This window comes from Rhipicephalus microplus, chromosome 1 (genome assembly GCF_043290135.1).
Source record: "Rhipicephalus microplus isolate Deutch F79 chromosome 1, USDA_Rmic, whole genome shotgun sequence".
NCBI classification, from domain to species: domain Eukaryota; kingdom Metazoa; phylum Arthropoda; class Arachnida; order Ixodida; family Ixodidae; genus Rhipicephalus; species Rhipicephalus microplus.
Window position 1 is genome coordinate 285572156 of NC_134700.1, and position 24935 is coordinate 285597090.

The window sequence follows — 24935 nt, forward strand, 5'->3', positions numbered from 1 at the left end:
CAGCTAGTCTCAGAGAAACACTAGAGACCAGGGCGAAATTTGGTTTAAAATGGTAAAATTTGTTTTCAATCATTTTCATTTCTGTGAACAAAATGCTGACCATTAAAGAAGAAAAAAGGGCCCACGTACTACGAATAAGTAGGTCATACTTTCAAATCTTCGAACTTCATTTATAAAAAAATGTTGTGAGAAAAAAACCAACACTATGAAGAGAATGTTGAGGTAACTTTAGTGATATTGCTTTTTATTTTTAAAACAAATTTCTGGCGTTTAGAGAAGGAGGGGGAAGAAACTTATAAGAAACCAGCAGGTTTAGGTGGTCGGGCCTATGCCTCTCATGAGGGGACATCAAGGGTTTGCCTCAACGCCGCCTCACGGGCATGCCGAGTCGCCCAGGTTTGGTCGTCAAGAGCGGGCCATTTAGAAGAAAATAAATTTTTTTCAGTGTTAAATTGAAGGTGTATATACTTCGACATGCTATGTTTTTTTATTACTATACTTATTCTATCATAGTTGGACATTAAGTAATTGTGTTCAAGACTTGCACCACATTGTTGTCAAGTATTTTGTGTTCTTGCATCTACTTCGAGCCACCAAACTGTATCTTAATAAGACTATTACTGCCATTAAAAAGTATAATCTAACAACGTAGCGTAAATAGGTGAACCCCTGCCAAACCTCCTATATCTGAGTAATCTTTCATTGTCAGTGGTGGTCTGTGTTTACAAAACTGAGGCTCTGTTTCTCCGACATGAAGCGCCTGCAATGTTCTTCAAAAAAGTGCGACCTAGAAAACTACGATAAAATGTCTCATTGTCATACACTAGGAACATAAAAACCACAGCAAACCATGTTGAATTCGATGAGGCCAATGCAATGTCAATCAACTAAAACCTGCCGCAAGGCACTGCTTTGGGCTTTTGACTAGTAACGACGGCGTGAAATGCGCCATGCTGCCGCTGGGTGGGGGCAGCAGCACACAAAAATGTACGCTTGCAACCTTTCCTTTCCATCCTCCCAGTACAGTCTCACACAAAGGTTACTGAAGGGCAGTCTGATGCTGGTATTTAAACAACAGTTGAACCTCAATGTAGTGGAATATTGGATATCACAAGCACCTAAAATGTATATTGCTGTTACCAGGGCATAACAAACTCACTTGAACAAATATTGCACTCAAGAAAGATAAATGTACGTCGAAGGGACTTCGTTGTCGGTGAGGTTCAACTGAACTACAATAATTAAAAGCTACTGTGCACACCTATTTCCTCATTTGGCCAGTCGATGTCACCTGAACTATCTTCTGACTCCTTTTATGAACATTTCCTGCATCATACAAATGTGGAAATTCAATATTTAATGCAATTTAACAAAAATTCTAGATTCATCATGCAAGTGAGCATAATGAACCCCAGACACTATATCTGGCTATTATTTGGGGATCAGCCAAGACTGTTTCTTTCAGTGTTTCATGTTATTATTGCTTACTTAACCAAAGCTCCAAAGTTACTCTGAGAGAGACTTGGGGGCTGGCTGGTGTTGCATTATCCAATGTTCAGTGCAAACGGGGCACACCCCTCTGCTGTCACACGTGCCTTGTTTGTGCTGCACATCACAAAACACTGAAAACTGTGAGATTGCCGCACTTTGTGGCCAGTTTTTGGAGCCACAAGATAGAATTTCGAGAGTGCTGTATTGCTTATGACGCTCTTTCTAGTTGAATGCAGCAACAGGCTTTCCCTATGGTAATCTTTGTGCTCAACTCTGTGCTCATCCACTAAAGCCCTTCTACAATATTTCTGCTGACAAGCTGTCAGAGGCACATCGATTGAGGGGCTTTACTCGGCCCCCAACCAGCGGCTGTGCTCGTGCAGACTACTATCTCTGCAGACAGCTGCACACTCGCAGCAGTTCACGTCCTCTCCTTGACGGAGACAAGTGCAGCGCTCTCTGGCATCACCAGGACGTGCAAAGACTAAGCAGGCACTGGCGGCTGTTGCTGCTGCTGCTTGGTGGCCCCCTTGGTCTTTGCGAGCATGGCTGACGCTTCATCCAGGACTTGCTGAACAGTCTGCGACAAGGAAAAACCAATTCACTATAGGAGTTGCCAGTCACAGGTAGGACTGGCCAAACAAGAAATTTGTGTAGGAGTCGGCCTACTCCAGAGGGATAAAACGAGAGGCAGCGTGAACCACAGGACAACAGGGAAAAGATGGACCAAGTGCTGCCTCTCTGCTCTGTAGTTCACGCCATTTCTTGTTTTCTGTGAAGACGTACCAACCGGCCCAAATAAGCACTCTAGTCCAAAGACAGGGTTGCGATAGTGAAATGTTGGGCTATTTAGAAATGTGTTGCCCACTTTTTGCAGCGAATTGAAGGACATACAAGCATTGACACTCAAAATGCTGAACTAACATATGCACCCCCAATGCTGAGCTAATAAGACTCTAGTAGTGTGCATCCTGTTCAGATTCTGACTCGCTGCAAAACATAGACAAGGGAGAGGGATAATAGAGATGACTGAGAAAAATGCGTGTCTTACAAAGGACGTAAATAGGCTAATAAGGGCAAATACTAATAACATAGATCATAAAAGGATGCATTCAACACGTTATGAAAGGCTTGGGACATGACAGGCCTAAAATGGCATCTGTTCAAAAAGTTCATTATCAGCAGTTGGCAATGAGTTAGGCAGTAGGGAAGGTTGGTGGACAGGCAAGGGTCAACCTCAACCCTACAAACCAAGATGGTTTTTGATTGCCCCTCCTTAGTTCTTGTAGTCAAAGAGCCAACTTGTAAACTCTCGCATATGTTGCAAGACTGGGCATGCACCCCATGTTGTAGAGTAAATCAACACCTTTTTACAATTTATCTCTAATGCCAGGCATCTAATCTCTAATCAAGTCCAGAACTTTGAAGCATTTCATTTAAACACTGTAACTGGTATGAGTGTCCATTAATATTCACACTAGGTTCAGGCATTCAGTTTAACGAGGAGCATACATATTCAGGCATAATAAATGGGTGGACAACTTCAACCAAAAATTTTTTAAAGTGGCAATGCAGTGGTTAGGCTAGGTCTAACTGTCCTTATGTGGGATTGCGGTGTTGCCCTTGAGGGTGGCACTTTTCAAGATCCTTTAAAAAAGCTCTGTGTGCCGTAAAGTGTGCCTTTTATGAAAACTGGGTGTTCTCTTCTACGTGTTCAACATAATGGAAAATCTGACTCCTGAGCCCTTAACTCAAAAGCTTCACATTGCTTTGCCCATCTGCATTACCTAGTTGCTGACACAACAGTGTAGCTTTCAGGGCACACGCACTGACACTGCTCCCTGAACGCCACTTCTGTAAGAACTTGAACAGATCCTAAAGGGACACTAAAGAGAGACATTTTTTCTTGTATTAGTAAATTACTCATGCGAAATTCCAAAATCGCTACGCGCGCGGCAAGAAGACATTCGGTATGCGAGAAAATGCACAAAAAGAAAATGCAGGTGTCAACTTGTTGGAATTTTCACACCAAACGCTGTGAATAGATTTTTGTGGCATCTGATAGGCCCTACGTTGTTCCAACGCGGTAAAAATGAAGTTCATTACCCCCTTAGGGGGTTGTCTAAACTTACCATACCAGGTTTTCAGGAACGTTTTGTTGAGCCAATAACGCCAAAATATGAAACGTCACTTGTAGAGATTTTGACACGAAATTTAAAAATAAAACTTTGACCTTGATTTTCCCCACTATTATAAACCTATGATGGCCAAATTAACAATGTTCTGTGAAGACAACTTATCTATCTAAACCAATTCATTGTTTCACTTCAATTTCCCTTTAACCCAGTGGCTATTTCTCAATGACAGCATTGTAGTACCTCTTTTAAAAGCAAAGGTGGTACATATCCCAACGAAGAAATGCAATTAAAATAAAGGCTCAGCACCTGCACTGCGACTTGTAGTTCGAGTTCACAGTAGCTCAGTCGTTCGAGAAGAGACTTCATAGTCACATCATCCACATGACAGGACAGCTCTTCACGCAGTTTCCTCAGCCGATCCTGCATTGTTTCTGAGTGCGTGTTGAGAGTAAGTGATCCATCCGGTGAAGTATGGCCCGACTCCCTTGCATCTTCAGTTTGGCTGGCAGATTCAAGTTCTCTTGTCTTATCCGTTTCATCATCCTCGCTAGAACTGTAGTGGTACAAGAGAGCCGATGCTGGCCTTGGCTTGTCTGTTTCGATTTTCGCACCTACCTCTGTTGCTCTAGACGGAGAAAGAATGTTAGGGCATGTAAAAAATAACTGACAATTTGAGGACAGCTTTTCACTACACGTCGTGTAAATACAGCTTTATCTTATTTCACGGTGAGTCGACCATTATGTTTACATGAATAATTTTTTGCTAATCTCAATAGCTAATAAAATGTATAGACGTAATCTGAATAAAGCAGGCACTTCACTTGAGAAGGAATATTTTGAAGAAGCAAGCAACATTCCTCTATGCAACAGCTCACACACCAAATGATGTCTGTTTGTTTAGGGTTCGCTTTAGATGCTTGCATTATCTTGTCTCTTCAACTACATGAGACCATCACTAATATTTGCACCTTCTTTACTACAGAAAGTATTAGAAGGGTGGCTCCATTGCTGAACCACACTAGTACAAAGTATGCCACAAGCATAGTGTACATCAAAAAAGCCACAAGGTCACGTCTTTGTAGCAGCCAGGAGTTAATGTGCATGGTTATATGAAACACTGCAACAAACATTAACAAATGTATAAATACAAACACCATGTGCCAAAATGGTTCCCAGTAGAGCTGCCTGAAAATATTTCATTCTTCAAATATAATATGTTGAACCTTGAGTTAATCTTTCAATGCAGATTTACAATTCTATGCATGAAATTAGAATTGGGGAAAAACAAAGAAGTTAGTTCTACTCACTCCGACTCCTCAGCAACTGCTTCTTGTCTGTTAGCAGTTGGGCCCTTGTGACTGCTTACTTCTTGGGAGAGAGACTGCAAAATGATGGTGTTGCGATAGCTTAGTCTCGACCATTTCTACAGGAAACAGAATAAGTGATTACTGGGACTGTAGTGCTGAACGAACAAGGACAAGAAACATGGCTAGGGCAGGCGCCCATCTTTGTTGTCCACATCTCTTCAGTGCCACAGTCCCAGCAATCGCTCCTAACTGACTAGGCCAACCATCAACTCTTCAGAAGTGCTTTCATATATTGTCCGTCTCATTAGGACTGAGGTTATGTCTAATACCAAAACTAATGAAATCGGTAAATTTCTGCACCGATCCCGCTCAAAATTGCCTAAACCTCTTATTACTTCTTTTTCTTGATGTCTCTGCTGTTTTCCTAGCAGTAATCTGTTTAATCCAATTGCGAACCAGAATATAAAGTAGAGAATTCCAGAGGTTTTAAACAAATGCATAGGTATAATATCCTTTGCAGACTGACAGAAATTAAAAACTCTGTGGTATAAAAACATGTTATAAGTTAAAGATATTGCATTAACTACCCTCCTTGTGCACTGACTATTGTTGCCTCCAGTTACTTTTCTAACTGAGCAATATTATGTGTCGGAAACAAAAAAAAGCACAAAACATACTTTAGGCATCTGCGACTTCCTTTGTGGCAGTCTTCTTCCTGCGGGGCCCTTGGCTCGATTTTTTGTAATACTTTCCAGGGGCTCTTTGCCTGGGATGTCCAGCGTTGGATCTGGAACCTGAGGGCTGCTCTCAACATTTGCCTGTGTTTGCAAACAGAAAGTGTTGTAGTAATACAATTTTGAAGGCAGAAGCCTGATGATAAAATGCAACGCCCATTTACGAAGCATCAGCAGTAGCATATGGTGATCACATATTATGCTATTTTTCTGTGATGCACACGCTGAAGAAAACAACTTCACATAACGGGACTGACCACAACCAGTAGCACGGGCCATCTAAAATTAGAATGATGATGGAAGGAACACGTTTCACACCACATATTTGAATCAATGTGAAATTACACAATAGTACTATATACTGTAATTAAATGCTTTCATTTCAAGTATGTCTTCAGCTTGGGTACACCAAGCGTCATGTCAGATGCATTTCCTGCATATTAACAAAACGTTGTTCATCCATTGCCATTATGCAGGCTGAAATGAATTTTCGCTTTATGCACATGGTGATAGCGCTGCATCCTCACAAGTGAACACGACACAATGGTCACATGGTGTAATGACACAATAGTCACATGGTCATCACATTACTTTTCACAGCGTAACTAGCGAAAGCAGGCATAAGTAATTGGCAACACTACCCAAATGCACTGAGACTTCGCAGGGGCCATAAACCCTGCAAAATGAAAGAAAAAAAGAAAGAAAGAGAGAAAGACAGAAAAAAAAATGCAGCGTGTTTCTAGTCCAAACTTAACTCAATTCGCAGCGTACATGTGGTGTTATGTCAACTGTAATTTTACACACAGGAGATCTCGCATCTGTAGCACACGATTGTCTCATGTGAAAACATTGCAATAGAAATATTGAGTCACGTGCAGACCTGCAGCACTGCTTAAACGAATGCTGGTATGGCGCTTTGGCTTGCAATTTTTTGCATGTGTGTTTTTAAACGAAAGTTCAAACACTAAATTCAAGAAAAGATATGGAAGAAATTGTATGATCAAACACTAAGTACAGAAAAAAATAACAAAATTGCAGGAATGTTCTAAATAACTTGATAATTTATTTGTTTCTGTAAGTTGGCTTTCTTTTTGATAGTACAACAAAGGTGGATACATCATGAGCCATTGGCTTGCTTCACTGTTGTTGCTGTTGCATGCGAGCACAGCCACACTGTGTGCAGCACTCTTGCTTATTTCTTTATGACCAACTCGTCACACCCGACGTTACCGCTATACGACGTCAAAAGCTGTGCTCTATGTCCTGGCACTATGGCAATGTTAATGATGCCATGGTATATCTAGACTCAACCCAACCTAAATGTCTCACAACTGTTTATTGACCTTTATATTTCATAAGTGGCAAACTTCATGCATATCAAAAGTATGTTAGTGTTCTTATACAACTGAAATAACTTTTAGAGCTTCTTGCAGCAGGGACTTCTGGAATGCATTCTCTTAAGGAGCTTTTGAAGAGTATCTTTCTTGTTCAAAAGAAACTGAATTGAAGTTATTATAAAAGAAAAAAAAATATTAAAGAAGAGAAAAGTAAGACAGCACTCTCTTCTGTTATATCTGTTAGAGGATAAGTATAACTGATTAGGCACACACACTATCAGTTTGATGCCGAGTTGCCCAAGCTACTACATTTCTTTAATCTGTGAAGACTAAAAGTAAAAAAAATGATTAAAAGCTTGTAGGCATTAAAATATTCACTATCTATTCTGTGCATCGCTGGGTGTGCAATGCATTAGGAAGTTCTTACTATTCAGCTCGTCTACCTTCTGATTACTGTTTGTTCCCCAATATACTATTGCTACATCTTTTTCACCCATTTTATGCTCTGTAAAGGAAGTTTCAGGTGATTTGACAAATACTTTCAGATGAGCTCACAGCAGTTACATGCACTGTCAAGCTATTCTGTGTAATTAATTTAGCTGGCCTTGCTCCACCTTAGTTAACATTGTACTTCTTTTTTTTATGAAGATGTATTTAAATGGGATCAGTGCAGGCCTAAAGATGCAATAAATGCACACAGGAAATTTATTAAAGCATATATGTAATTAGCAATTCACACACCTATGAGCTCATGAAACCAATTAATCGCTGCTGTTTTTTGTGAAGTCGCAAGGTCAAAGAAAAAGACCACACAAAATGCAAATGACAGTTCAAAATAAGCAATGTAACAGTTATGCGATTCCCTAAAAGGACATGAATGCTTGACATGTCCAGTGCATGAAAGGATGCTCAGAGCATCCATTTCTTCTGGCTTTTTTTTTTCTCTTTACATTGCCACCTGACACGGGAGGATGTGAGAGATATCAACTAATGATACGTGAATTATTTCCTTGCATACTATGAAACGTTGAAGACAGCTTACACATACATATAGAACAAAGTGGAAGACTGTACTTTTTAAGGTTCTGCACTAATATATTAACAGTATAAAACATTAAAAAATCCACATATACAGTTGCACACGAGTTGGCACTGCTGATCTACAACATCAAAGCCTGTTTATGACGAAAAGGTAAAATGCAAATAGCATGGCTTGTGCAACATTAAGTTATTAAGCATTTTAGTTGCCATGATATGAGAATGGAGAGTGAAAAAAAAAATGGTAAGGAAAAAAAAATACCTATAGACAACCTCTTTATAAACCAGCTTTCTTTTTTTCACAACAATCTTGGTATTACCCATGCTCTCCAAAGACTAATTGATACTGGCTATCTCAAAAATATTTTCTTACGATCTCCTTTGGTGACAAATGGGGTAGCTTTCCTTTTTTTTCATGACATTAAATACATGTAAATGTACATTTTATTTGTATTATAAATGGCAATTTCATGTATTTATGATACAAGTAAACATTTAAAATCTAAATTTTCTCCTTCTGAATGTTATTACCACAGCAAAGGAAAGTATAACAGCGATTAAATCCCCCACCTCTACTACAACCTTTTGTTTTTAGCATCATTTTAAATGTGAATATTTATACCTACTGCTCCATAATGTTGGCACTCGGTCAGCTCTTGCTGAAATTTGTGCACTTTGTCGTTAAGGATATATAGAACAGCTTCTCTGAGAATAAACTGAACTGTGCTCTTAGAAGAATGCAGGAAGCCTTGTGCAATGCTATAAGCAAGAAAAAATGTCATACCTGGCTTTCGAGGGATTTCCTGGTTTTCCGTTTTGCAAGTGACTTCCTGAGAAAGGACGTCCTCTTTTGTACTATGGACTGATTCAACTGCGTCCGGATGTGCGCTATCCAGTCGCAAACCTCTGATAAGGTGCCCGCAGAGAAAGTGTGGCATTCCTGCAAAACGAGAGCGAAAAACTACACTCTGATGTCATCATACAGGATGTGTGTGTCAGTGTACACAACACTGACATCACCACTGGTCATGCTGACAAATCAGCCTTAATTACGTCAAAGAATCCTCTGTTGGTGTTTGTGATGACGAATCCATTCTGGACGGATTTGCTTTCATACTCTTCGCAAAGGTCGTAGAGGTCCAAGTTGATTACACCACAGTGGGAGTTTTTGCCTTTGCTTGTCTGCAACAGAAATATACAAATTTTAATAAGAAATAAAAAAAGCAAACAAGTGCAACGCCATTACGCTGTCTTCGAACATATTACAATTTCTTGGTTTGCATTACCACGATTGAAGTTTTTGGTTGACTAAGAGGTCAATAGAGCTGCGCAGACACAGCGAACTGTGTGGGACGTCCCAAGCTTTTTGTTTTTCTTTTAGGTAAATTTATTCAAATAACTAGACGTGTGCTGCGCGCCGTCGTATCGGCAGTCAGGTTACCTTAAAAAAAAAGAGAAAAGAATCTGACCTTGATGGTTTATAGTCAAAACAAGCTACAGCATATCGGGGCGCACAGTACCAGGCGCACGGCCGGCCGTTACGGCGGGGGAGCCATAAGGAAAGGGGGGTGCGGTAGCTCACCTCGCTGTCGTAGTAGTACAGCTTGTTGCCGTCTAGCACACAATAGCGCTCTTTCCACACAGGTAAGAATATCCATCGGCGGCCGACCAGTTTAGTCAGCGTTCCCTTCTTGCAGGGTTTGGCGAATGACGTGGCCGGCGGAATATCCTGGAAAGGAAATTGAGAACCCTACGCGTGACCCTTCGCGAAACATCGCGCGTTGTGAACTACCTGGCGCGCAGAACGCGGCCGCAGCGCGATTTGCAATGTCCCATTTGCAAGCGATCCCGCAAAGCGGCCGGGTGTGTCGCTACCTGAATGCATTTGACGCTTGATCAAGCATAAGCACCCTTGGAAACGACCGCGACCCTGAAGCGCCGCTTCCGTTTATTCTTTCAACGAAAGGACGATGCGTTTCTCGCTTCATCATAACAGACCAAGGTAGCGAAAAGAGCACCCGTAGCGCAGTATCAAGAACGAACGATGAATCGGTCGTCATTAGCGAAACATGCACCTTAGTTAACCTTGCTACACTACGCACTATTGGGCAACCGGGTCGTCTGCTGCGACACTCGGTAGCAGACGATATTTTCTGCGCCGAGCCTCCCCAAGAAAACGGGCTCGAACATTTAGCGACCCGATTGGATCGTTTGGTGCCGATGAGTGCAACTGTTGCACGTTTGAAGCATTGCATGGGCCAAGGCGCAAGCTGCAGCAAATGACTGGCGCCGTTAGAAATACCTCCGCGCGTGCGTGCGCGCAAAAGGAAACAACTCACCGCTACTGAAGACGGGACACCCATACCGGTGCTGCGGGACGAATGGTGTCACGAATCGCGGTGGCTCGGTGAAGCCGCAATATGGTTTGCGCGTATTACCGCGTCTCAGTGCAGTTGTTCGGCTTCTGTTGCTGTGTCGTCTGTACGTTCCTTCCGATAGAAGAACGAAGAACACAGCTACAAACTGCTGTTGACGGTGCGAGGCTCCGGAGCTTGGGGTGCGGCTTTGGGAGCGCCGGAAAGGGCAAAAGCGGTCGCGTGGAAAGAGGCGTCACGTGGCTCGCACACGTGGGCGGATGCCTGAAGGTTCTCCGGAGGAAGATGACTCCTCCGCGCAGTGCGAGAAGTTTGTTTCTGTTCCAGTTTCTGAACTGCGCTTTTTATTTTTCTCTTCCCGCTCACTCACGAAGCCCTCGGTTTTCCGCCTTACTTCCGCCACTTTCTTCTCTCGCGCGCCCTTTTCCTCGCTGATTTTCTTTGGTTTTTGAGGTTTCTAGACGACGGCCCCCACGTTTTCGTTCGTGTGTCTTGCGTTTTTTAGAGCGCGCCGTGTTGTTGGTCGGACGAGTCGTGTTGGACGGCGCATTCCTGGAAGCAGTTAGCGGTGCGTCATGATCGTCTCAATCGACTGCGGAAAAGCGATTCATTCGGTTCAAAGAACGTGACGATGACGGCACCTCGACGTCAATTCGCTTTTGATTACGTTAACAAACGACGTCGTTTTTTTTTTTTATAAACATCTCAGTGTCCTCGTGTTTGTGCGTCTTATTAGCACGCACACACGCACCAGTGCGCCAATAGCACCTCGTAATGTGACATGCTTACAAGTGGATGGAGAAAAAAAATAGAAAAAGACGCTACGGCACAAAGAGTTTCTGGTTGAGCCATTCATTTCGCAATCCCGCTCCACTAGTGTTTCCTCAGAGTTCGCACCGATATGACGCAGTCGCTTAGATAAAAGATGATTTCTGATTACTAGTGTTACCACCGCAATTTTGTACTAACATTTAACTACTCTGAGTACTAAGCAACGAACGTTCTGCGCTCTGCAGTGCTTGGCTGGTGCAGACGTGCGCACCACATGCGGACTAATGTAGCGCAATGGTAGCGCCAGAAAATACCTAGCGGATTTTGAGTGCGTCAACACCTTGAGGCGACTACTTTGGGGTTTCGCACTATATGTTTTCTCAGCTTTAGCAGTCGCCTGTGGTCATCTGTGTGGTCGAGTGTCGAGTAACTGACGTGGGTGGTTTTGAGAAGATTGGCACTAATATGAAGACAGCTATCGCTTCGAATTCACGCCCGTGGTGCATCGCAGCGTGTCGACTGTCTTCAACGTCAACGAGCATCTCATAATGACTGATATATGGAAATATTCGCGCGTATTGAAAAGCAGCAGATCACCCGGTCTTCCAGGGGCATAAGGTAACAAGTTCTCACCTCGCTCGTCCTGGCCGCCTTCCTTGATCGCTTTCTCGTCATAGCCATTAGACGTCGTCTGCAGCGGTGGAGGCTTTTACGCGCACGTCGGTCCAGCCGCATCTCTGCGTGTTTCTCGCAAGCGTGGTCTTTGTCTCAAGCAATGAACGAACTCTTTTCTTTCGCTTCCGCAAGCTGCGGAGTCACGATCGTGGGAAAACTGAACGTATGACGTCCGACATATGAGCGCCACTCCTTCAACGGCACTGGCGATGGCAACACCTCATTATGTGATTTCATTTGCGCATTTCTTATCGCTAGAAATAATGCTATCAGGACTGCCGGATGCTTGCGCAATATCCGCGCACTTCTCGCATAACCTGTAGCGTCGTACTACGCCTGAGCGGACCTTTAATGTGATCGGCCTCATGACCTTAGTGCGCTATCACCTGTCTTTTCCTGACCGTTGTCGTTGCTGGACAAATTAATTTTGCCCCAGTGAAATGCTCTAGTGATTGCGCTGTCAGTAGCGTATGTGTGCTCGATGAGCGAGTTCTGGCACGCTTTCCTGCCACCGCGTCACCTTACGAAATGGTGCGTTTATTTGTACGCGGCGCGGTGCAAGAACGAACGATAAAAGAGCTGACTTCCGCGCCTTTTTCTTTTTACCAGATGATCGAAGTGCAAGCAAAGCTGCTGCGCGATGTGGTCTATGTCGCTGGGGACAGTGTTGAATGTCTGGTCACCTTCACCAACAAGCAAGCCGATGAAAACTGCAACGAGCCGAATGGAAACAGGTGAATTTGCGCTCTCCCCATATGCCACTCCTCACCGCCGTTGGTTCAGAAAGGAAATGAACATTGACCTTTAACACCTGACAAAGTTTTGGCTCGTTTTGAAAACACACAGCATGGTTTGATGATTTTCTGTACAAGCGCAAATAAAAAACTGCTGTTTACTAACTTTTACACCCCTTCGAAAGTGTACAGGTGCCTATCAAAGCACTCAATAGAAAGAAGTATGGATCACACACAATGTTGTTTACTTTGTGCAGAAAGTTTTGTGTGCACTTATAGAGCGTTCTTCATAAGAACGCTTGCGCTCTCATCATAAACTGCTTTGTATCGTTTCGGATGCCACCATTTGAGTAATGTTACTGTGTGTGTGTTGATGTTTATTTCTAAATAGCGCCAAGAAACACGGGACAAGAAAGAGGCTTTGACATATATGCATGCCCACTCCCATCTGCAGTTGTTCACTTTCTGTTCTACAAGCACTGCTTATATCTATTGTATATAAGGCTGTATATAATGTATAATGTATATAATGGCTGTAAAACCTTGGTGCTCATGTACCTTGCGAGATAACCATCCGACGAAAGTTTATAACAATACAAAGTATGAAGGACAACGGAAAGCAGGCATGTGAGCACTGGCATAAAAGAAGACATTGGGACAAGAGAAATGCGGACTACTGGCTGAAAAATTATGCAGCGGCTGAAAAAAATGTGCACACAAGAACTGATCTTCGCAGGCTTGACTCTGTTAGTCTGGCACAAGTCGGTTCTATGTGAGAGTAACTGTTCTGCTATTTTGTTCCTTCTTTATACAAGTTGCTCAACTGCTGGCACGTTTTTTTCATTTGTGTGCCGGTATAAAACTACACATTGGTGTATTTACACTCAATACTATAAGAATAGGTGGTTAACCACGTAGTATCTACAGTCCGAAAAGGAATGCTGAGCTTCGCTTTTTATACGGCCCAATGAAAAAGCAAGGCAAGATACCCATTTGAAGCATCATATATGATACCATAGTTTTCTAGCATGAAGTTAAAATTGTTGATAGTGCTCATGCTAGTCGTGTGATATAGGTTGAGTGCTCATAAACATATTTGAAATGTTATGTGAAGAATCACCTCATCAACTTCCCTCTTGACTTCCTTGAGCATCTGTATTGTTTCCTTGTGGTGTGGCAATTATGAGTTTGAACTATCTTAATAAATTTTCTACTTTATTACTATTACAGTGTCTTAATAAGATCGGCATGTCGGTTATGAACATCCTAACGTGAAGCAAAAAGCCTGTTGCTCTACAGTTCTTGCGCACCCATTCATGCCGAGGAACATTCATGGTGCTTACATGCAGCATCAAGAGAATGCCTGAGAACATCGCCTGGGCCAGCGCTCAGATCCACTGCCACTGCTCCGTGGACGAGTCGAAAGTCCGATTTCCCAAATCTCCATCTCAAGAGCAGATAGCCACCGGCTCTAAGGACACCTCGTTTATCCCGTGCCGAGGTGAAGGTTGATATCTGTCTTTCTGTTTTGTGTTGGCAGTTATGTCAGACCTTGTTTATCTCCATGATATTAAGGTCATGTAAAACTCTCACGTATACCCTCTCTGGTGATGCAGGTGAAAAAGGCTACGTTGTATTCTCCTCAAAGCCTAAGATCTTATTCTGCGACCTCCGGCTGCTACCCGGTGAAAGCAAATCATGTGAGCTTTCTCTCTAGTCTTTTGTAGCCACATCATGGTTGTTTTATACTTCGTAGCATATCTTTTTATGTAATGTCTGAGCATTATGGTGTTAGCACTTTTCATAGAGTGCTGCATTTTTATGTCCTTCTATGTGTTCCATCTTCTTTGTACTGTTCTACCTTTTCTAAGTATGAATCAACTTGTCCAAGCATCTGTTTCAAATAATCAAAGAAGCAGTCTTGCTATATCATAGTGCCCTTGCGATATGGGGATTCTGGCTGCAACTCCACTATCAGTAGAAGAATTAGTGTGCTTGAATTCAGCCTTTGCTATTCTTTTGAGAAAAATCTTTCAGTTTCTTCTTGACGGCTGTTTCTACATTTACTTGCATTTATGTGGAAGCGCAAATTCTCTCTGCTCATCGACGTATGTCACAACACCATTGTGCATGTCTTTCCCTAAGTGTGTAAGAGCATCTTGAAAGCTTTTTAAAATATCTCAGTGATGATTAATACCGGAAGAGAAATAATCAGACAAGGTGCTTGCTACTAAAATATTTATAAAAGTGAGCAGGATTGTAAATGTACAAGCAAATAAATGGGTGATTGTGCCTGCGTATCAAAACTTGGGCGACAAAAAGAAAATGCCAAGCTTTAAAGGGGCACTGACACAAAATTTCGTGGCCGAGATAGCCTGTAGAGTTGATTCTCTGGAACATATATATTATCTGCAAAATATCAACAGCTAATATAGCTGGGAAGGTATTTCAAAGAATTTTGAAGTTTGCACGAGCCCTCGACTCCATCGTGCCATTGACACCATCGAAGGGGACCTCTAGGTGACCCCCTACTTCCCTCACGTCACCACGCTGCAGTCAACAAAACAAGTTATGTTGACATCATTGCCGCCATTTTTCTTTTGTTGCGTTTGTTACCGCAGTCTATATTTCACGGTGGCTGGTTGCGAGTGCGTGGCCGTTGCGCAGGCTTAGAAATTTCTGTGTTTGAAGATATTGCAGTCCCGTTTCCTATTCGAATGCAATTCTTGATGCGACTGTGTGGAAGTGTGTCACAGTTCTGTGTGCTGACGTGGTAAAAAGCTGCACATGCTAGGTGGCGACAGTTGCACCTAGTTTTTGGAGCTCTCTCAAACCGAAACTGATTCATAATAAGGGGCCCTTTAAATAATTATCTGTCGCGTACTGCAGCAGACGATGTGTCTTGTCATGGCCCCCAGCAACACATTGCAGCAGAAAAAGGCAAGGCCGTAGTTTTTGTGCCAGTACTCCTTTAAAATTTCATGCGGCATACCTACAAAGACATACAAATTCTTTGTGGCAGAGGAAGACGGAAAGGTGGCTAACAGTGGAGGGTCGGCTAGTAGCTTTATCTTAGATAAACTCTTGTCTGCAACAAAAGCTTGAGAGGTAGCATACACAGAAAACGTTTCTTTCAGTTATGTACAAGGAAGTCATTCCTTCCTCTGTACCACCATCGTACAAGGGCCAGGCAGTTCGGTATGCTTACAAGGTCACCATCGGAGCACAGAGGATCAATGCATTGACAAGGCTGCTCCGGATACCGATCAAGGTCTTTGTGGTTGAAGGTGAGTGCTGCTTTTAAACTACAACACATGTTTGCGCTATACGTGTTTTATGTGTCTATTTGCAGGCATTTAGAAATAGTGGTCATTATTGGAAATAGTGAGAACCTATATGTATAGTGTAGCTGTGTTTGCAACAGCAACTAAAATGCACTCTTCCGGACAGCAGTAAAACATCATTTTTTTATCCTGTGGACAATAGAATTTGTTAGCAAACCCTATAAACGCTGTGATTTTGTTTCCCAGGTCTGATGGAAGCACTAAAGGAGCGTTTGGCCAAAGCAGCTCCCAGCAACCCATTCCTCCCCACAGCAAGCCGCCAGTCAGTGCTCGAAGTAGCTGTAGATTTTTTGGAAGACCTGACATCTCGAAGAAGGCCTAGTATGTTTCATTTTTCTGGACCTTATGAATCTACACTGCTACGTATTGACACAGTGTGGCTACCACATGAAAATTCTATAGCCTGCATATGCGTTGGACTGATTTTTCACACCTTTAGTGTTGCAGTTGGCATACCTGTTCCTGACATTGAAAGTTCCACTATAGATTCTAGGCTGCCTTAAAAGTTTTGGGCATTTGCATGCAATGTATTTACCTCAAGATTTTTCTTGATGCAACTTTTCGAATGAATGGCATGAAGTGTTGCATTCTGCTCACATGTCTAACATTTCTCTGGCACAACCTGAAGATATTGTGCAATTTTTTCTATTCCATTGACCCTTTGTGCTGTTCCACTAGGAAGTGAAGCATTTCATGAACTACATTGCTTGCACAGAGCTTTCAACATGACGAGTGGAGTTTTGCTGTGTTGAAAAACTGACAATGACATTTTGCCTTGTCATTCATGTCAGCCTATGTAATAAACTTCTTTTTCCTTTCTTTCTATGAGTAACAAGACTAGATCAACTATTATGAACATTTTTAGAAGGGAGTGCTCTTCTTTTTCCCTCCTCTTACCGTGTGTTCAAAGCAACTTGCTGTACGATGTATACAAAACCTTCATCATCGCAGGCTACTACAATGTGACGCACCAGAATGGACGTGTTGTGCGCTTCTGTCTGCTCAAGTCCTGCTTCCGCCTCGGCGAAGATATTGTTGGCATGTTTGACTTCTCCGAGGCAACGGTGCCCTGCGTGCAGTACTCGGTGACGCTGCAAAGTGAAGAGCACATTTCTGCAGCAGCATCGGCCACAGGCGAGGCTGTGCATTCCACGCTTGGACATTGCCGGCAGCACGCCTTTTGCCTGCATCTACGCACCACACACCTGCATCTACCTGTGCCACTACACGTCACTCCAACGTTTGGGTCTGATATTGGTGAGTGGACGATATATCACATGCTGACGCTTATGCGGCGTTTTAAATGCTCCACATGACTTTTACATGCGAAGCAGGTTATGGCGGAGTTCAATCTGGTGTGCGACGTGACCACCACAGCACGATCAAAGGGGGAAGCTTGATGGATGTGTCTCGAAGCTATGCTGTGGCAAAAAGAAAAATGCGCAGTAAAAATAAAATCAAGACACAGCACGTGTCGCAGAGCACGCGCACATTTTTACCGTGCATACATGTCCCCACCCCTCTCCTCTCTATCCTCTGAAAACGCAGGCCCGAACGTGCTAGCTCGTTCAGGCCTGCGTAAATCGCTGTGTGAAAGGTCTCTCCCCAGCAATCAAGTGATGGCATTGTCAAGGAAATAGATCCTGCAGACGCGCGTTGAACACATGTACTACCGCGTGGCGTGCTTCAACGAGAGTTTGAGACGAGTAACGGCAACAGAAACAACAGTGAATTCCACTTGCAAGGACGCGTTAACATCGGGCTAGGTGCATGTGATGAACAGTACTTTAAGTCGATGCATGCGCTGCTTTTCATGCTACTCATGGTTCTCTTTAGTGGGAGATGGTGTAAATGTTTTGTCTGGGCAGTAACAGTCCCATGTCTCGTTCATTTTCAGCTGCTTATTTCTTGATATATTTAGTGCATTCACGTCGTGTTCTCTGAGTTTTAATGATATTGTGGGAGTTTCGGCCAACATGGTAGTCGGTTCCATGTTATGAATGGTATCAGCGAAAGTAGTGGGAGTAGGTGGAAGCATACGGAGTGGCATCCTGTCCAGACAACAATCATCAAGCCATTCCATTCATAAAAGTTTGGCCCCTGCAGTCTATCAGCTTATCTAGGCCTTGCAGCCACTTATTGTAATCCTTGTTGTGCGCACAAGAGCCATGGTGTATTGGAGCTGTATGCCGTTCACATAATTTTAGCTTGCATAGGTGTGTGCCTCTTTACTTGTATTGAAAGACAGATAACAAACGTTGACTACATCAAGGACAGTTCAATAGCCAATCAGACAATACTGGAACAGGAAGATGTTCTGCATACATGTGCACACACTCTCGTGATTCCTTTTTTTGCTGTTAATGAACGTTCTGTGATAACGTTTGATAATGTGTGCTTTCACAGGAAGTATGATCATAATTAATGCTATTAATTTTTATGGTCGCAGCACTAAAACACAAGCACAAGGGAGATAAAGTGTGTCTGTCATTTTAGTTCTTCTGGGCCTTTTGCCAGGATAATCAAAACTAGTGACTGCTTGTCCACATTGGCTCACCATTTAGTGGGATGAACCTGCTAGTGTGTGGTAATGTTAGTATCATATAGAAATGTTTATTTTACATGAAAGTCTGCAAACAATTATACATCAGGCTATATCTTACATATATGTGATGGAGTGTTCAAAGATAAAATAGGGAGGCACTTAAGTTCCATAGGGTGCAAAGAAGTTTCAAAGCACAGCTCTGTCATCTTAATTATTAAAGAGCTCACATACTTATTAAGCAAGCTGGTTATTGAAATGTGTATATGTTGTCAAAAGAACACTATTGTTTGACATCAGCATAGTATTGTCCTTTGCACCTTATACAGCAAATAGCAAACACTTGAAATATGTCATGACCTTCCGAAGGAAAGGTTTTTGAAATAGCAAGCCACCTTGATTTGCGTGCACACACACGGACTTGCACTGGTGCGACTGAATGTGGGGCTTTAGAATCTGTCTTTTGAAACATTCCAAAGCAACTGTTTTATTTTTCTATCTCTTTAAACTGTCACAGAATGACAGTGTACAGCTGTTGAATCGCATAGCCATGTCCAATGTGAAATGAATGGCCTTGGACTGAATTTTGTTTTATTTGGAAAACTGGTTGACACCAGGTGACAGCACATATTTCAGCAAAAAGGATGTCTCATTGCCGGCTTGGTACTAAAGCATATCAATTTTTTTTTTTTTTTGTAAAATGCTGTATAACCTTACATTAGAATTTTTTTATGTATCTGGTATTGTACATTCAGCCTTGTTTGAAGTCGGAAGTTGTTGAGAACTATTAATCATGTAAACTTCTGAAGCGAACTTTTGAAGTTGGTGCCCTTTGCTAGTCTCAGTTTAGTTAGGTCTTCGCATTTCTGGTGCGAAAATGTAGACATGTGAAACATGTACATATGCAGGAATTAGAAGAACGGCACACAGTTTGACATTTGTGTTGTTTTCAAAGGATGAAACAGTAAATAAATTTATGGTGCTGATTTGTTTGTAACCTTTCTTGTTAATGTCACTGTAATAGGTTGATTACTAGAAGCAAAAAGGAAGATCATATTTTAAGTTATCATATTTCATATCATGCACTGGTTTGGTACATCGGTGCTGCCTCATCATTTTGAAAGTGTTTTCTCTCGATTGCATTGTTATGGCTCAGTAATAACAAAACACAATGAAGCTTGGCAAGTGTAGTCTTTCACACTGCTAATACAATGCAGTTCACATACATCGATAAATAAATTAATGATGAATTACAAGAAGGGATTCAAAATATGCTTAAGTGGTTTCACTGTTTCGTTACCATGCCTATTCAAATCGATCACCGGTGATCAACGCTTTGGATCGTTAGTTTCGGCTTGTTAAATTTGTTTATCGTTCACCTATCACTTTCTAGTAGTTAGTCCAGTCACGCAACTTTCAGAATAAATTTGAATTCGCCTGTTTTGGCAACATTTGCGCGAACTAATGCACTGGTGTTGTTGAAAAAATGCACTAAGCTGGCGAACTTGCCAAATGTGCGTGCCCCTCTTGGTTATGTTATAATAACATCAAATTTCAGTAATAAAAAGAACCTTTGCAAGCCAAATATCGAATTAAAGTGTCACCTTTGCAATGTGAAAGTGTTGGGCAATAATAATTGCCAGAAATTTCTGTCAGGTATTCAAGAGAAAGCTGTTGCTAGGAGTCGGGGAAAATTTGTTCTACAAAACCTAGTTCTGAAGATCCGCCGCATGTTTAAAGTGTTGCGGTGGTCTTCTCAGTGAGTTTCCAAGAGCTTTGGTCTCGCTTGTACTGTTATATGAGACACAGGGCCGCATATAGTGTCACTAATCGCTCCTATGGCTTCGTCGTCATGTGCGCGTGGGTGCGCATCTGGGCTGCAAGAAACACGCGCAGCTCAATACTGTTTTGCAACAACACCTGAATTGAATGAGGACGAGCTTAGAGTCTGAGGATGACAGCACCTGAGCTTGAAGTTCTATGGCAACGATGTTTTACATCAGCTTGAGACATCTGCAGCCGTTCTTGGGTTTGTTTTGTTTATGGTATCAAGCTCTGCTCCACCACAAATGCGTAGCAGCTGACCTTTGTGCACAATCTTATAGCTACTTTGGTTACGTGCAAAGTGCACACTTCACTGAGGCGCGATGTGCTCGTGCCGGTGGCAAAGCTTCTTTTAACAAGAGGGCCACCAGAGCACATCTTGGTCTGACAGAGAAGCAGCATGAAATGTTTTAGCACTGCACATGATATTGTTATTTTTTTAATACGATGTGCAAAATGCCTAGAAATGTGCTAGGGTGCACATATAGGAACTCCAACCTATGCAGAGTGAAGTGACTTATGGAAAGAAGTGACGCTAGAAAAAATGGGGAAGTCCACTGGGCATCTTTGTTTATAAAGGGATTATTCACATCACGGGTATCCATCTATACTGGAACTCCTGCAGGCTCATATTACCCGCCAAAAAAATTTACTGAGGAAAGGGTACGAGTTGTGGCTCACAAAAAACTAAGCAATGCCTCACCACATGGCGTGAGCAATGAAGCAGCACCTCTGTTCTGATTTTCTTTGTATATACGAAAAAAACATTTTGTAGAACATTTATTATTTTTTATATTGCCCCTGGGTCATTTATCTTAAAAATATATATTCTGAATTTTTTTGTTTTGAATATTTTTGCATATTTAGTTTATTATTCAACTGTTTATCAGCTGGCAACCAAAATTTACACATTCTCACTTGTTTATGCATTCTAAAATGTTTTCGTTGCTCTACAACATATAGTTTTTGAAAGGAGCATTTAATTGTGCAAAATTTGGTATGCTGCAATGTGTGCTGGAGTACTTTTCAAACGGGCAAAAACGATCTTCCCGAGACATGAAGAATAACAGTTTTTGCGCGGTAACAAAAGAGTTAAATGATGTCAAAATCTGCTGTGTCACAGCAAGATGGTGCAGGATCTTCAAGAAGGTGTCGCTATCCATCTTTCATTCTGTGTGTACTGGCTTATACTCCACCTCCGTTCACAATAATGCCGTCAAATCCCGAGGAAGTGCTCCCTTTCTCTTTTTGGGAGATTTGAAAATTGCACTACTGACCGAGCAAGCACCCACCCCCTTCTAGTGCTGCCATATCTTTCAGCCCGTTCTACGCTACAGAATCCTGCAGCAGTGGTTCCCAAGTTCCGAGTCTTTTGATAGGTGCACGATTTCTTAGTAGTACTTTTGGAGTGTACTTTTGCACTCTTTGTGTCGTGCTTCAGCATTGCATTCCGAGTTTTCACAAACTATCGGAACATGTGGAGAACACACTTTCCCCCGTGTCATAACACGTAAAATTTTACACAAGCACGCACCCCCCCCCCCAGCTCAGTAAAAACAGTGTTTGAATACAGGTGTATTCAATAAAGCATTTCAGTAAAAGCACAGGTTTGCATTCTACACATAGGCTGGTCCGCTGCCATATTGAGTTATGGTCTGCGACATAGCAAGGGCCGCCCCTCCAAATATTGTCCGATTGTTATTCACCATTGGGGGCACCGCTTGCTCAGGATTTTACAGTAGTGATTTTATCGGTATTTTAGAACGGTAATTTACTAATAGAACTTCAATAGTCCTGGCTTCTAATTCCCCCCTCCCCTTTTTTTCTCTCGAAGGGACACTGACAAGATTAATTTTCGTGGAACACCCATGTATAATACCACTCTCGTCATGGTAAGATGCTTGGTGAAAAGAAAATGCAGTTGGGTGAAACTGTCTTGGTGTCCCCGTCCCAACCCACTGTGATGCAGATCTTCACAGCATTTGCTAGGGCCTACATAACTCTTTATTGATGAAAAGTAATTACCAAGAGAGGCAGAGCTCTAAGGTGACAGTTTTTTGCATATGTAAATGAAACATTAACCTTAGTTTCTTCGTACATAAATGAAGCTATAATCAACTGTAAATATGCAGGACAGCTCTCTGTACTAATTTAGTGTTTATTCTACACTGGTTTAGTGCTTTTACATTATTATCACTTTTACATGTACATATCCAGGCACCACCGTTCCGTACCCCAATTTTCCACGAACTTCACTGGCTGTCTTTCATTTGGTTGCAGCTGAACTGCGTTGGAAGCTCCATTTTGAATTTGTGATGACTACGTCCCCAGTGATGCAGCCCGGTCAGAAGGTACCGGGCTCTGGCGATTGGCAACCGCCCGCAGTGCTGGACGTGCAAACTATGGTGTGGGACTTGCCTATCTGCCTGTACCCGACGCATCCTGGCCACGTCAGCAGTGCCCTCAAAGCACCGTCACAAATGACCCTGCAAATCTGCTGACCATGGGCCAGCGACAGCGCTACTCTCATGCCTAGAAGTTGCTCTAACCCACAGTCGACGAAGAGTGTGTGGCTTGTTGCAGTTCGTGCTTCATGCGAGGGGACCTCTATAGAGCTGAAGCCACGTCTACTTTGCTAAATGCGCTCGAGCTTGCGCGCAGCCGTAAACATTTCATCCTTCACTTACCTCAAAGATGGCTGCTGTTTTATACAGTCCTGTTTTAAAGTTCCCAAGCGCGCTAGAAGAGCTAACTGCAGGTCAGGTGCAGTAGAGACAGAGCTGTGCTGTCAACTCTCTTTGTAAAACCGGGAATGCCACACCAGTTCCACGAATCGGTTCAGAAGTAATTGCAGCCGCGTTAATTGTGGCTTGACAACTATTTTTGTGCACCTCTCCGAAGACGTGTTGCCGACGAGGCCAACTGGCTGCGGAATCGCAGAGTTGTGTGCAGGCTTGAGAGACTTGTTTTTGCTTGTAGCATGTTGTCAGGCTTCAGTTGTTTGTTTAGACAACACTGGGCCTTCTTATTGTGTTAATTGCCATTATTGGCTTGGGCTTTGCGTTGGAAATGTTTCGTTTTATTGCTTAAAGGGGCCTCACAAGCATCCTTTGCGAGTTTGGGGCAAGCAATTCATTCCCAATTTTTATGCTAGGTGTCGCTGTGCGATTATATACGAGATCGCACGGCTATTTTGTCACTCTGGTATGTTTATGCGTTAGAAGTCTTGCAACTACTCCCATTTTGTCGCTTGAATGAATTATTGTGTTGATATCGCATGTCTAAAGTGCTGCCAGTTCTTAAATTCTTTTTTTTGATGCTCAAAGTACAAACAAACGTGCAGTGTTGCATAGTACTAGGAACGAAGACAGCACTCAGTTTTGTGCTCAATTGCTCACGAATGCCTGCGTGGCACGATTGTGTTGTGCCGAAGTGCATGAAGTATGGTTTGCTAGAGAGAATTCCCCACCTTCCTATTTCTTTTTTAATGTGTGCATTCGCATGCAATTCTCTTGCCATGTGTATATTGACTATAGATATGAATCGTGCGTGCGACTCTCCTGCTATCGAGTTCTTTGTGGATAACACAAGGCAGGCGCCAGTTGGTGGTGCAAGCTTTAAGTGTTGTTTCAACGATCTAGCTGGGCTTAATTACTTTTTGACGAACTATTGGTTGTGCCTGGTACATTGTGTAAGATATCAGAAGAATCTTTGCAAATCAAGTGGTTGGATCACTGTAAATAGATCATATTTGGCAGCTCCACTGTTACCAACAAGCACTGAACATGTGCGTTGTGCTTGTATTTGTAATGCATATGGTATTGTTACTTCATTGTGTTGCACATTTTTTACTTGAGCTGTATGTGCTCTGTGGGATTCATGCAAGGTGTAGGTGAATAGCTTTGTTTTTATTGTCGTTCGATGTATGGAAGGCTTTTTTTTTTCACTGTAACGTGATTTTAACACGAGTTGTGTATTCGCACATGAACGTAATGCTGGTATGGCCACCGTGAGATCTTTCTTGCTTTTAGGAAGATGTTTTTTTCACACACTTATTGCTAACATGCAGTTCCCATACTAATGTTGAAAAGAAATAAAAATGTTGCCATTAACGATTGTACTGCCTGCAGTGTTTCAGGACAAAGTAAGAACTTTTTTCAAACAGCAAAAAACTGTCAAGCCATGTCAAAGTAACTAAATTTTCATTCTATCAAAATATTCAAGGATTGTGCTTTTGCTGGAAAGGAATCCTTTTTATGTGAAAAGTATCAGTCATAGACAAGGACTGATCGATCTGCTGCGGTGGTCTAGTAGCTGTGGTGCTCAAATGCTGACCTGTAGGTCGCAGAATATAATGTTGACCACACCAGCCACATTTCGATGGAGGTGAAACACTGAAGGCCCATAGGCTTGATTGAGGTTAAGGTAAAGAACCCCAGGTGATCGAAATATCCACAGTCCTTTATGACAGCATTTGTCATTAACTCATATTGTGGTTTTCAGATGCAAAATTCAAACAATTATTATTAAACAAAGACCAATAAAACTGCAACAAATGCTTGACAACCATCTTATGCAGAACAGGAAACACAAGTCAGCTTTACTGCAATGCAACGAGTCATGCA

The 24935-nt window shown here is 42.4% G+C and overlaps 2 protein-coding genes across 6 annotated transcripts; one reads left to right on the top strand and one right to left on the bottom strand.

The window, feature by feature from the left end:
* Positions 1-1693: 1693 nt before the first annotated feature.
* Positions 1694-12063, bottom strand: LOC119188287 (uncharacterized). Of its 2 annotated transcripts, none has more exons than XM_037436256.2 (8): positions 11825-12063; positions 9628-9774; positions 9099-9227; positions 8830-8985; positions 5614-5754; positions 4937-5010; positions 3936-4254; positions 1694-2071 (listed from the first exon to the last, which is right to left on the bottom strand). In XM_037436256.2, exons 1-8 carry the CDS (start codon positions 11924-11926, stop codon positions 1976-1978), a joined length of 1164 nt encoding a protein of 387 aa, XP_037292153.2. In that variant the 5' UTR covers positions 11927-12063; the 3' UTR covers positions 1694-1975. The 2 variants fall into 2 exon arrangements, with proteins under 2 accessions (XP_037292153.2, XP_037292154.2); XM_037436257.2 differs by lacking the exon at positions 11825-12063 and adding an exon at positions 10385-10550.
* On the top strand, positions 11596-23116 carry LOC119188286 (RAB6A-GEF complex partner protein 2). 4 transcript variants are annotated; one of them, XM_037436254.2, is made up of 8 exons: positions 11596-11809; positions 12476-12600; positions 13950-14107; positions 14217-14300; positions 15738-15887; positions 16131-16265; positions 16896-17201; positions 22591-23116. In XM_037436254.2, exons 2-8 carry the CDS (start codon positions 12476-12478, stop codon positions 22809-22811), a joined length of 1179 nt encoding a protein of 392 aa, XP_037292151.1. In that variant the 5' UTR covers positions 11596-11809; the 3' UTR covers positions 22812-23116. The 4 variants fall into 4 exon arrangements, with proteins under 4 accessions (XP_037292151.1, XP_037292152.1, XP_075752578.1 ...); XM_037436255.2 differs by having other exon boundaries at positions 13950-14101; XM_075896463.1 differs by lacking the exon at positions 11596-11809 and adding an exon at positions 12262-12397.
* Positions 23117-24935: the final 1819 nt, after the last annotated feature.